This window comes from Pseudophryne corroboree, chromosome 6 (genome assembly GCF_028390025.1).
Source record: "Pseudophryne corroboree isolate aPseCor3 chromosome 6, aPseCor3.hap2, whole genome shotgun sequence".
In the NCBI taxonomy this organism is placed as follows: domain Eukaryota; kingdom Metazoa; phylum Chordata; class Amphibia; order Anura; family Myobatrachidae; genus Pseudophryne; species Pseudophryne corroboree.
The window spans coordinates 252,507,387-252,519,468 of record NC_086449.1 but is presented as its reverse complement, the minus strand read 5'-3'; the positions used below and the strand labels follow the sequence as shown (position 1 = coordinate 252,519,468).

The 12,082-nt window shown below is 45.5% G+C and overlaps 1 protein-coding gene across 2 annotated transcripts in view; it reads right to left on the bottom strand.

Annotated features, from left to right (window-relative positions):
• STRC (stereocilin) overlaps positions 1 to 12,082 on the bottom strand; it is a 146,630-nt gene that overhangs the window by 88,062 nt on the left and 46,486 nt on the right. For both annotated transcript variants that reach the window (XM_063925879.1, XM_063925880.1), the window contains exons 13-14: positions 10,843 to 10,975; positions 9,862 to 10,044 (exon numbers count right to left, since the gene is read on the bottom strand). In XM_063925879.1, coding sequence (XP_063781949.1) covers positions 9,862 to 10,044; positions 10,843 to 10,975 — 316 coding nt within the window. The remainder of the gene's footprint in view (positions 1 to 9,861; positions 10,045 to 10,842; positions 10,976 to 12,082) is intronic.

The following is a 12,082-nucleotide window of genomic DNA, read 5'->3' as shown; positions in this document are numbered from 1 at the left end:
GAACCTGAGGTACCCTTGGTGAGAAGGGCAAATTGGGACATGGAGGTAAGCATCCCTGATGTCCAGGGACACCATATAGTCCCCTTCTTCCTGGTTCGCTATCACTGCTCTGAGTGACTCCATCTTGATTTGAACCTTTGTATGTAAGTGTTCAAATATTTCAGATTTAGAATAGGTCTCACCGAGCCGTCTGGCTTCAGTACCACAATATAGTGTGGAATAATACCCCTTTCCTTGTTGTAGGAGGGGTACTTTTATTATCACCTGCTGGGAATACAGCTTGTGAATTGTTTCCAATACTGCCTCCCTGTCGGAGGGAGACGTTGGTAAAGCAGACTTCAGGAACCTGCGAGGGGGAGACGTCTCGAATTTCCAATCTGTACCCCTGGGATACTACTTGTAGGCTCCAGGGGTCCACTTGCGAGTGAGCCCACTGCGTGCTGAAACTCTTGAGACGACCCCCCACCGCACCTGAGTCCGCTTGTACGGCCCCAGCGTCATGCTGAGGACTTGGTAGAAGCGGTGGAGGGCTTCTGTTCCTGGGAATGGGCTGCCTGCTGCAGTCTTCTTCCCTTTCCTCTATCCCTGGGCAGATATGACTGGCCTTTTGCCCGCTTGCCCTTATGGGGACGAAAGGACTGAGGCTGAAAAGACGGTGTCTTTTTCTGCTGAGATGTGACTTGGGGTAAAAAAGGTGGATTTTCCAGCTGTTGCCGTGGCCACCAGGTCCGATGGACCGACCCCAAATAACTCCTCCCCTTTATACGGCAATACTTCCATGTGCCGTTTGGAATCTGCATCACCTGACCACTGTCGTGTCCATAAACATCTTCTGGCAGATATGGACATCGCACTTACTCTTGATGCCAGAGTGCAAATATCCCTCTGTGCATCTCGCATATATAGAAATGCATCCTTTAAATGCTCTATAGTCAATAAAATACTGTCCCTGTCAAGGGTATCAATATTTTCAGTCAGGGAATCCGACCAAGCCACCCCAGCGCTGCACATCCAGGCTGAGGCGATCGCTGGTCGCAGTATAACACCAATATGTGTGTATATACTTTTTAGGATATTTTCCAGCCTCCTATCAGCTGGCTCCTTGAGGGCGGCCGTATCTGGAGACGGTAACGCCACTTGTGATAAGCGTGTGAGCGCCTTCATTTAATTTATCTGATTCAGGAAAAACTACAGGTAGTTTTTTCACACCCCACATAATACCCTTTTTTGTGGTACTTGTAGTATCAGAAATATGTAACACCTCCTTCATTGCCCTTAACATGTAACGTGTGGCCCTAAAGGAAAATACGTTTGTTTCTTCACCGTCGACACTGGAGTCAGTGTCCGTGTCTGTGTCTGTGTCGACCGACTGAGGTAAATGGGCGTTTTAAAGCCCCTGACGGTGTTTGAGACGCCTGGACAGGTACTAATTTGTTTGCCGGCCGTCTCATGTCGTCAACCGACCTTGCTGCGTGTTGACATTATCACGTAATTCCCTAAATAAGCCATCCATTCCGGTGTCGACTCCCTAGAGAGTGACATCACCATTACAGGCAATTGCTCCGCCTCCTCACCAACATCGTCCTCATACATGTCAACACACGTACCGACACACAGCACACACACAGGGAATGCTCTGATAGAGGACAGGACCCCACTAGCCCTTTGGGGAGACAGAGGGAGAGTTTGCCAGCACACACCAAAACGCTATAATTATACAAGGACAACCTTTATATAAGTGTTTTCCCTTATAGCATCTTAATATATAATCATATCGCCAAATAAGTGCCCCCCCCTCTCTGTTTTAACCCTGTTTCTGTAGTGCAGTGCAGGGGAGAGCCTGGGAGCCTTCCCTCCAGCAGTTCTGTGAGGGAAAATGGCGCTGTGTGCTGAGGAGAATAGGCCCCGCCCCCTTTTCGGCGGGCTTCTTCTCCCGTTTTTCTGACAACCTGGCAGGGGTTAAATACATCCATATAGCCCCAGAGGCTATATGTGATGTATTTTTAGCCAGTATAGGTACTTTCATTGCTGCCCAGGGCGCCCCCCCCCAGCGCCCTGCACCCTCAGTGACCGTTGGTGTGAAGTGTGCTGAGAGCAATGGCGCACAGCTGCAGTGCTGTGCGCTACCTCATGAAGACTGAGAAGTCTTCAGCCGCCGATTTCTGGACCTCTTCTCTCTTCAGCATCTGCAAGGGGGTCGGCGGCGCGGCTCCGGTGACCCATCCAGGCTGTACCTGTGATCGTCCCTCTGGAGCTAGTGTCCAGTAGCCTAAGAAGCCAATCCATCCTGCACGCAGGTGAGTTCACTTCTTCTCCCCTAAGTCCCTCGTTGCAGTGAGCCTGTTGCCAGCAGGACTCACTGAAAATAAAAAACCTAATAAAACTTTTACTCTAAGCAGCTCTTTAGGAGAGCCACCTAGATTGCACCCTTCTCGGCCGGGCACAAAAACCTAACTGAGGCTTGGAGGAGGGTCATAGGGGGAGGAGCCAGTGCACACCACCTGATCCTAAAGCTTTTACTTTTGTGCCCTGTCTCCTGCGGAGCCGCTAATCCCCATGGTCCTGACGGAGTCCCCAGCATCCACTTAGGACGTCAGAGAAATATAGTATAATGTTACATAATAAGAATAATAACATATAGTGCTCTCCACATTACAACGAGTAAATCAGAATATGACACATTATAGGTGAAACTCAGAAAATTAAAATATCGTGAAAAAAAGTTCATTTATTTCAGTAATTCAACTTAAAAGGTGAAACTAATATATTATTTAGACTCATTGGGGTAAATTTACTAAGATTCGTAATTTCCAAAAAAAGGTCAAAGTTCAATCACGAATGACATCGACAGTGTAAAACTGCAACTTTTTGAATTGATTACGATGGATTTACTAAGCTGTCGTATTCGGGTTTTTTTTTTCTTCCGATGTCGATGACATTCGTGGTTTTTTACCTATTTTTACGGCAGTGATTAGCAAAACACTGCCGACTTTTTTTACAATCAATCTCGGTCGGATCTGTGTGATCCGTGCTGGGGTTTATTTTTTTTTTTTTTTTTAATTAAACACTGTAAAATAATAAAAAAAAATGCGTGGGGTCCCCCCTCCTAAGCATAACCAGCTTCGGGCTCTTTGAGCCGATCCTGGTTGCAAAAATATGGGGAAAAAAATGACAGGGGTTCCCCCATATTTAAGCAACCAGCATCGGGCTCTGCGCCTGGTCCTGGTCCCAAAAATACGGGGGACAAAAAGAGTAGGGGTCCCCCGTATTTTTAAAACCAGCACCGGGCTCCACTAGCTGGACAGATAATGCCACAGCCGGGGGTCACTTTTATATAGTGCCCTGCGGCCGTGGCATCAAAAATCCAACTAGTCACCCCTGGCCGGGGTACCCTGGGGGAGTGGGGACCCCTTCAATCAAGGGGTCCCCCCCCCCCAGCCACCCAAGGGCCAGGGGTGAAGCCCGAGGCTGTCCCCCCCCCCATCCAATGGGCTGCGGATGGGGAGGCTGATAGCCTTTGTTGTAAAAGAAAAGATATTGTTTTTAGTAGCAGTACTACAAGGCCCAGCAAGCCTCCCCCGCATGCTGGTACTTGGAGAACCACAAGTACCAGCATGCGACGGAAAAACGGGCCCGCTGGTACCTGTAGTACTACTACTAAAAAAATACCCAAAAAAAGACAAGACACACACACCGTGAAAGTAAAGATTTATTACATACATCCACACAAACATACATACATACTTACCTTATGTTCACACGCAGGTCGGTCCTCTTCTCCAGTAGAATCCAAGGGGTACCTGTTGAAGAAATTATACTCACGAGATCCAGGGGTCCAGGCTCCTCGGGAAATCCAGGGGTAATCCACGTACTTGCATAAAATAAGAAAACGGAAAGCCGAGCCACGAACTGAAAGGGGCCCCATGTTTTCACATGGGACTCCTTTCCACGAATGCCAGAAAGCCACTCTGACTGATGTCTAAGTGGGTTTCTTCAGCCAATCAGGGAGCGCCACGTTGTAGCACTCTCCTGATCAGCTGTGTGGTCCTGTCCTCACTGACAGGCAGCACACGGCAGTGTTACAATGTAGCGCCTATGCGCTACATTGTAACCAATGATGGGAACTTTCTGCCCTGCGGTTGACCTAAAGTGACGTCACCGCTGAGCAGAAAGTTCCCATCATTGGTTACAATGTAGCGCATAGGCGCTACATTGTAACACTGCCGTGTGCTGCCTGTCAGTGAAGACAGGAGCACACAGCTGATCAGGAGAGTGCTACAACGTGGCGCTCCCTGATTGGCTGAAGAAACCCACTTAGCCAGAAGGCAAAGTGGGTTTCTTGCATTCGGGGAAAGGTGACCCATGTGCAAACATGGGTCCCCTTTCAGTTCGTGGTCGGGACACCGTTTTTTTATTTTTGGCAAGTACGTGGATTAACCCTGGATTTGCCGAGGAGCCTGGACCCCTGGATCTCGTGAGTATAATTTATTCAACAGGTACCCTTGGATTCTACTGGACAAGAGGACCGACCTGCGTGGGGCCATAGGTAAGTATGTATGTATGTGTGTATGTAAGTAATAAAATTATACTTTCACGGTGTGTGTGTCTTGTCTTTTTTTGGGTATTTTTTTAGTGGTAGTACTACAGGTACCAGCGGGCCCGTTTTTCCGCCGCATGCTGGTACTTGTGGTTCTCCAAGTACCAGCATGCGGGGGAGGCTTGCTGGGACTTGTAGTACTGCTACTAAAAACAATATCTTTTATTTTACAACAAAGGCTAGCAGCCCTCCCATCCGCAGCCCATTGGATGGGGGGGGACAGCCTCGGGCTTCACCCCTGGCCCTTGGGTGGCTGGGGGGGGGGACCCCTTGATTGAAGGGGTCCCCACTCCCCCAGGGTACCCCGGCCAGGGGTGACTAGTTGGATTTTTGATGCCACGGCCGCAGGGCGCTGTATAAAAGTGACCCCCGGCTGTGGCATTATCTGTCCAGCTAGTGGAGCCCGGTGCTGGTTTTAAAAATACGGGGGACCCCTACTCTTTTTGTCCCCCGTATTTTTGGGACCAGGACCAGGCGCAGAGCCCGATGCTGGTTGCTTAAATATGGGGGAACCCCTGTCATTTTTTTCCCCATATTTCTGCAACCAGGATCGGCTCAAAGAGCCCGAGGCTGGTTATGCTTAGGAGGGGGGACCCCACGCAATTTTTTTAGCAAAAATAAGCACTTTCACACCCCTTCCCACTGATATACATGCACGGATCTCATGGATCCCTGCATGCATCTCAAATCACGGATAAAAAAAGCAGGTCTGTTTTTTTTTAGGACTTTTTTACGAGTTGTAATTTTTCACGGCAGTGTTTTGTGTTTTTTTGCTTTGCACTTCTTAGTAAATGACCGAGATTCATACTTAAACAGCCGCGTTTTGACCGATGGTGTATTCATTCGTAATTTTTTACCTGAACTAGCAAAAAATTACAAATGCCCTCATCACTGCCGTGATTAGTGTTTAGTAAATGACCGAGATTTACCGAGATGACACTTTGATGAAAAAACGGCATCTCGGTCAAAATCGGGAGCTTAGTAAATATACCCCATTACATGCTAAGTGAGATATTTCAAGCCTTTATTTGTTATAATTTTAATGATTGTGGCTTACAGTTTAAGAAAACCCCAAATTCAAAATCTCAGAAAATTTGAATATTACATAAAATCACTAAAAAAAGGATTTTAAATACAGAAATGTCAGCCCTCTGAAAAGTATAATCATGCATATGTACTCAGTACTTGGTTTGGGCCCCTTTTGCATGAATTACTGCCTCAATGCGGCGTGGCCTGGATTCTATCAGCCTGTGACACTGCTGAGGTGTTATGGAAGACCAGGATGCTTCAATAGCGGCCTTCAGCTCTTCTGCATTGTTCGGTCTCATGTCTCTCATCTTTCTCTGGACTACTCCAGTTGTTCCCAAACAGCTTTCTCTGGACTACTCCAGTGGTTCCCAAATAGCGGCCTTCAGTTCTTCTGCATTGTTCAGTTGAGTATGGTTCATTAGGTCGACAGTCATTAGGTCGACATGTATTACATCGACATGGACACTAGGTCGACATGGCCATTAGGTTGACATGGAAAAAGGTCGACATGGAAAAGGTCAACATGAATTTTTATACTTTTTTGGTGCCGTTCTCTTCGTGAAGTGACGGGGAACCCCAATTAGTGCACCGTGTCCCCTCGCATGGCTCGCTTCGGTCGCTATGCTTCGGTCAAGGTGCCTTGCGCCGGTACCACTGCGCTCGGCACAGGTTACTATTCCTAATCGTAGTCCACGTGGATCGTAAAGTATGAAAAAGTTAAAAAAATGAAAAAAAGAGAAAAACTCATGTCGACCCTTTTCCATGTCAACCTAGTACATGTCGACCTAATGACCATGTCAACATAGTGGTCATGTCGACATAATGCATGTCGACCAACAGTGGTCGACCCAATGACTGTCGACCTAAGTCTTGTCGACCTAATGACCGTAAGCCGTTCGGTCTCATGGCTCTCATCTTTTTCTTGACTACTCCAGTGGTACCCAAACTTTTGTGAATCACGGTGCCCTAAAGTATCAGAATTTGTTTCACGGCACCCCTAGGCCAATAGTTTCTTATTGAAATATTTAGAAATATTAAATTCAGTAAATTGTGTTTATATATTATCCTTAGGGTCAGTTATGGGGTGAGGGACAAGATCCACTTCTGTTTGTCCACATATTTTACGATTGGAAGCCACCAGTACTGGTTTTGTCTATTACATTGGCTATAAATAATTTGAATTGGTCCTGGACCACCAACCGAGGGCACCCCTGCAAATGTCCAGAGGCACCCCAGGGTGCCTGGGCACACAGTTTGACGCACACAGGGGCAGATGTATTAACCTGGAGAAGGTATAAGGAAGTGATAAACCAGTGATATGTGCAAGGTGATAAAGGCAACAGCCAATCAGCTCCAATATGTAAATTAACAGTTAGGGTCTGATTGGCTGGTGTGTTATCACCTTGCACATATCACTGGTTTATCACTTCCTTATGCCTTCTCCAGGTTAATACATCTGCCCCACAGTTTGAGAACCACTGGACTACTCTCAGGGACAGCAATTAGCTGGGTTCTGTACAGAGAAACACTCCAAACACTTGTAAATAAATAAATAAAAAAACAAACAAACAAACATATATAACTATTAGATCACCACAAATGCACTTCAGTATGTACTGCACAAACTACCCCTTCACAGTTACACTGTGTTCCGAAACATATGTACATTTGCAGAGATTATGTATATAGATTATCCTTGAATGTTATGAGGCTCACAAGGGAAGATCACAGGCCACTTAGGACTTTGGGGGTCATTCCGAGTTGATCGTACGCTGCTGATTTTCACAGCGCAGCGATCAGGTTACTACTGCGCACAGAGCCGGCCCTAACCAATATGATGCCCTAGGCAAGATTTTGGCTGGTGCCCCCTAGCACCACCGCTAGTTCTGGAGGACATGCCTGGCATGAGTCAGCTGGCAGCTCTGCTAACGTTGGGGCGCCTTTTGTTTATGAAAATGCGTCTTATTTGCATTACTATGTGTCTAGGATGCACAAGCAGCTTCTGCTGATTAAAATGATATGCAACATACCGATATTCTGTGTGCGACTGCGGCTGTATCTGCATACAAAATGCTACATTACAGTGATTTCCACAGAATATAGGCATGCCGCATATCATTTTAATCAGCAGAAGCTGCTGGTGCCCCTAAGCATACCAAATGCCCTAGGCATTTGCCTAGTTTGCCTATGCCTAGGGCCGGCTCTGACTGCGCATGCGTATGCACCGCAATGCGCACGCGCATCGTACAGGTACAAACAGCTTCGTTGATGGGCAATGCTTCTAGCGACAAATCCATGATTTGACAGACAGAAAGAGGGCGTTTATGGGTGTCAACTGACCGTTTTCTGGGAGTGGTAGGGAAAACGCAGGCGTGTCCAGGCGTTTGCAGGGCGGGGGTCTGACATCAATTTCCGGGACCAGACAGGCTGAAGTGATCGCAAGGGCTGAGTAAGTTCAGACCTACTCTGAAACTGCAAAAAACTTTTTCGTCCTCCTCGGCTGCACAAGCGATCGCACACTTGCAAAGCGAAAATAAACTCCCCCGTGAATGGCGACTATGCGTTTGCACGGCTGCAAAAAGTAGCTAGCGAGCGATCAACTCGGAATAAGGACCTTTATGCAGCATAAATACAGCTTGAAATATTTTTTTCCTTTATGTTCCTTCAGGTATTCACCCTTCATTTCCCAGAGCAGCTGTGTGAATGGCACATGCAATCTTTATGGGGTATAATGATGGTTCCTTTGTAACGAACTGTCAAAACAGCTCAAAGGAGTTGTATTGTGGGCTGAATTCCAGTGTCCATTCACTATATGGGTAATGACTATTTAATGAGGGTGATTATAATTGTGCACATCCTGTTTTTGTACTGAACAGAAGCTGTGCTTTTTATGACAAATTAAAGAACAGTAACCTACAAAAGCGCTCACAAAATGCCGCACACAGGGCCTGATTCAGATTTGGAAGCCAGGCAGAAAAAGCATGTAAGTTTGTCTCTGGAACAAAGGGGAGGAACTACATTCATATTATTTCTGTGCAGGTGAATACTGGCTGCTTTTTTGCATGCAGCCCGACCGCTTTATTTTTACACTGCAATTTAGATATCAGTTTGGACACACCCACCCAACTTTAAATTTCTCTGCACATGTTATATCTGCCCCACCTGTAGTGCAACATGGTTCTGCTCAGTTGCTTGCTTTTTGGTATACTTCCACAGCTGAATAGCCCCCACAGGCAGTGAGTAGCCTAGTGCAGGTTTAATCTCAGAACAAAATAACAGAAAATTGTGCGTGTGCTATTTTCTGGCTGAGCAACATTGTACACTGCTGCCTGTGTGTGTAACAGATATGCGTGGGCTCAGTGATCAGTGATCCCAATGTATGCAGGACCTGATTCAGATGTGGTTGGAGGGAGCATTGCTGCTTATTACTTGGAAACAGCAGCGATGCTCAGTTATGGTAATGCAGCAGGAGGTATAAGTATACGTTCCTGCACGCATCTGAGATCCAGTGCTGCATCTGAGGATGCAGCATCGGATCACTTGCAACGCCTTTGGCCAGCTGAGTGACCCATGAAATCACACAAGCCGACCGCCGCAGCTCCATCCAAGAGGGCAGGAAATTTCCATCAGAAGACAGAGACCCTGGCCTCGGCACTCCCATTTATGGAAACAGTTGCCATCATCACTCCCTCCATGGGCCCAGATGTCAATCTCTTGACGTCTGCAGCTGCACTGTGTCCAACGACACCAGACCTTTACTGCACATGTGCAGTACGGGTCTGGCAGAAGAGACACATAATCTAATTCAATGTTAACAATTAAGCAACCTGATTGCTCTAAAACTGGTTTGAACTATGAATCGATACAAAAACCATCTGGAATCTAAGGTATAGTAATAAGTGAATATTTTAGAAGACATCTTGTGCATTCACAAAAACATATATTTTTTTATATATATTAAGAATTTAAAATAGATAAACCTTTGGGAAGGCATGTGCAATTTGTGTGTTGGCAATGTCCTGACTGTTGGTTCTACCAAATTGCAGCTAACATTATATGCCCTTCATTATGCTGTCAGGGTTTTTAGTTGTCAGGCACCTGTCATGAAGACACCTCTATACTGTAAATTTCCCCAATCTCTACCACTGCTGATGTCTGCTCTTCTTCTGCAAAGCCTGTAAGTAACCTCCCCCTTCAGAAGGCGCCCTTCACCAGACTCTGTATCCCTGACTTACCTGGGCAGGTGAGAGATCAGAGGCATGTAGCTGTGGGAGCAGATTAGTAACATAACTGTCTGGAAGTGACTGAAAGAACATGACTCCCATTTCAGGAAAAAGGCTTCTCCAACTGACGAGCTCAGTAATGGCCAGAGTATGCAAATTGGCTCTTTTCAATAGATCCACTAATGAGTAAGCCAGCTGAAATACAAACACACGAATATACCAATCACACACAATATGAAGCCAATGCAATAACAGTATAAGGGTGGCAAAGTGTAAGATCTGTTGTATTAAACATAATATATTGCACTAATATTTTTTTTTAATGAACTGTCAGTCTAATGACGCCTGTAACAGACCATAAAACAGGTTTTCTGAGTGACAGATAATAAAGCTTTTTCCTTTCAAATGTAGAACCAGGACTCAGCAGGTAACCAGACTCCTGTGTTCTCAGTGTCCCCCGTTCTCTCCCAGTATCCTTAATACCAGGAGGTTATTGTAGCCATGTTATTTAATCTGACAAAATAGAGAAAGTATACAATAGATAACTTGTCATATATCACACTAAATATTGTGGTTATCATGGAGCACTGTCTGCAAACTGCAATCCACAAGTAATAAGATTCAAAGGGGAGGTTATCGGAATCCTGATGGTCGGGATCCCGAAAGTGAGAATACGGACCACGCCATCCCAATGTTCAGAATCCCGATGGATCCGGTGAGTATTTTAACCCTACCCTTAACCAACCCATCCCTCAGCCTAACCCTAACCCATCGCTCCTGCAGTGTAACCCTAACCCTCTCCATAGTGACTAGCCCTAACCTTGACCCCAGTACTTACCGTCGGGAATCTGACCATCGGGATGCCGCTGTCGGCATTCTGACTGTCTGGATCCCGACTACTGGGACACTGGGATCCTGACAGCATCCCTGTTCAACAAGTAATGAATATCAGAATTCCATAGTAATTGACCATATAACATAATAAACACTTACTCGTCCACGATGGGATATGGTCCTCTGTGAAATACATTCAAGAAGCTTCTTCTCCAACTGTCCTAGTGGATAGTGGAAGGGCAGAAGATGTTGCAGGTCCCCATATGTCAGGTAACAAATGAGATTGCCAAGTCTGCAAGAGTCAAACATAATAATATAAAGAAATGTAAAAAGACCACAGTAGATTACAGATTTAGGCCTAATGCATAATTTTAGTAGTTATGGTCTGTCTGGATCAAGCAGGTATACAGCAGGGACGTGCGGTGAGCTAAATCGCTCAGTAGGCACTGGCTAACCCCAGAGCCAGATTTACATGCACTATATGAGCCAAAGGGTACATCTGGGCATTATACACAGGTGCAGCATTATAAACTCCTGGAAATCTGGTGAGTTTTGATTAGAGATGTGTGGAAAGGATACACAGGTGAGGCACTGCCTCACCTGCCATAGACTTTTTACTCCAGAGTTTGGGCTATAAAAATTATTAGAATAATGCAAAGAAGATATTTCAAACAAATTATCAGTATTTTTCATATATTTTATTCAGTCAAAACTCTGGTTTAAACGTAAGTATGACAGGAAAGGCTCTGCATCACCTGCCTCAACCCACCGCACGTCACTGGTATACAGTAATAGCAGTTGCCTACTGTAGAACACAGGAATACTGGATTTGCAGGATGGACACAAATCAACAGAAGTGGGAAGGGCCTAGAAGTTGAAATCCAGACCTGAACACAGGCGAACCCTCCATATCCATCAGCATTCTAACTAAGCTTCTGAACTAATTATATTTAACACTCTGCTTAGAGCTCACTTTTTCTGTCTCCAATGTCATCAGAGACAGAGAATACAGTATATGAAAGATTGAATTAAATGGACCCGATTTTCTTTCAACCTTACTAACTGTATAACTGTAATACTATGCACTATATATTAGTCATGCCTTGGCTTCTCAATAAATATGGGATGTTGGACAAGAACTAGGACTGTTCCCAGATTTTCTGGAAAGAAACCAGATTCTCTAGTAGGATACTGTAAATAAATATGAATAACATTTCAAGGAAATAGTGCAAGTTTCACATGAGTAATTCCAGTGCACTTACCACCAGAACTTACAGTATATATATTTAGGACCATTGGGTATGTAGCAATTTGCCCTACTGGCCAAAAATCCTGTTGATCATGGAAAAATAGGATGCTAATATTAGGCAGCATAAAGCTTGAATTTCCTATATAATAT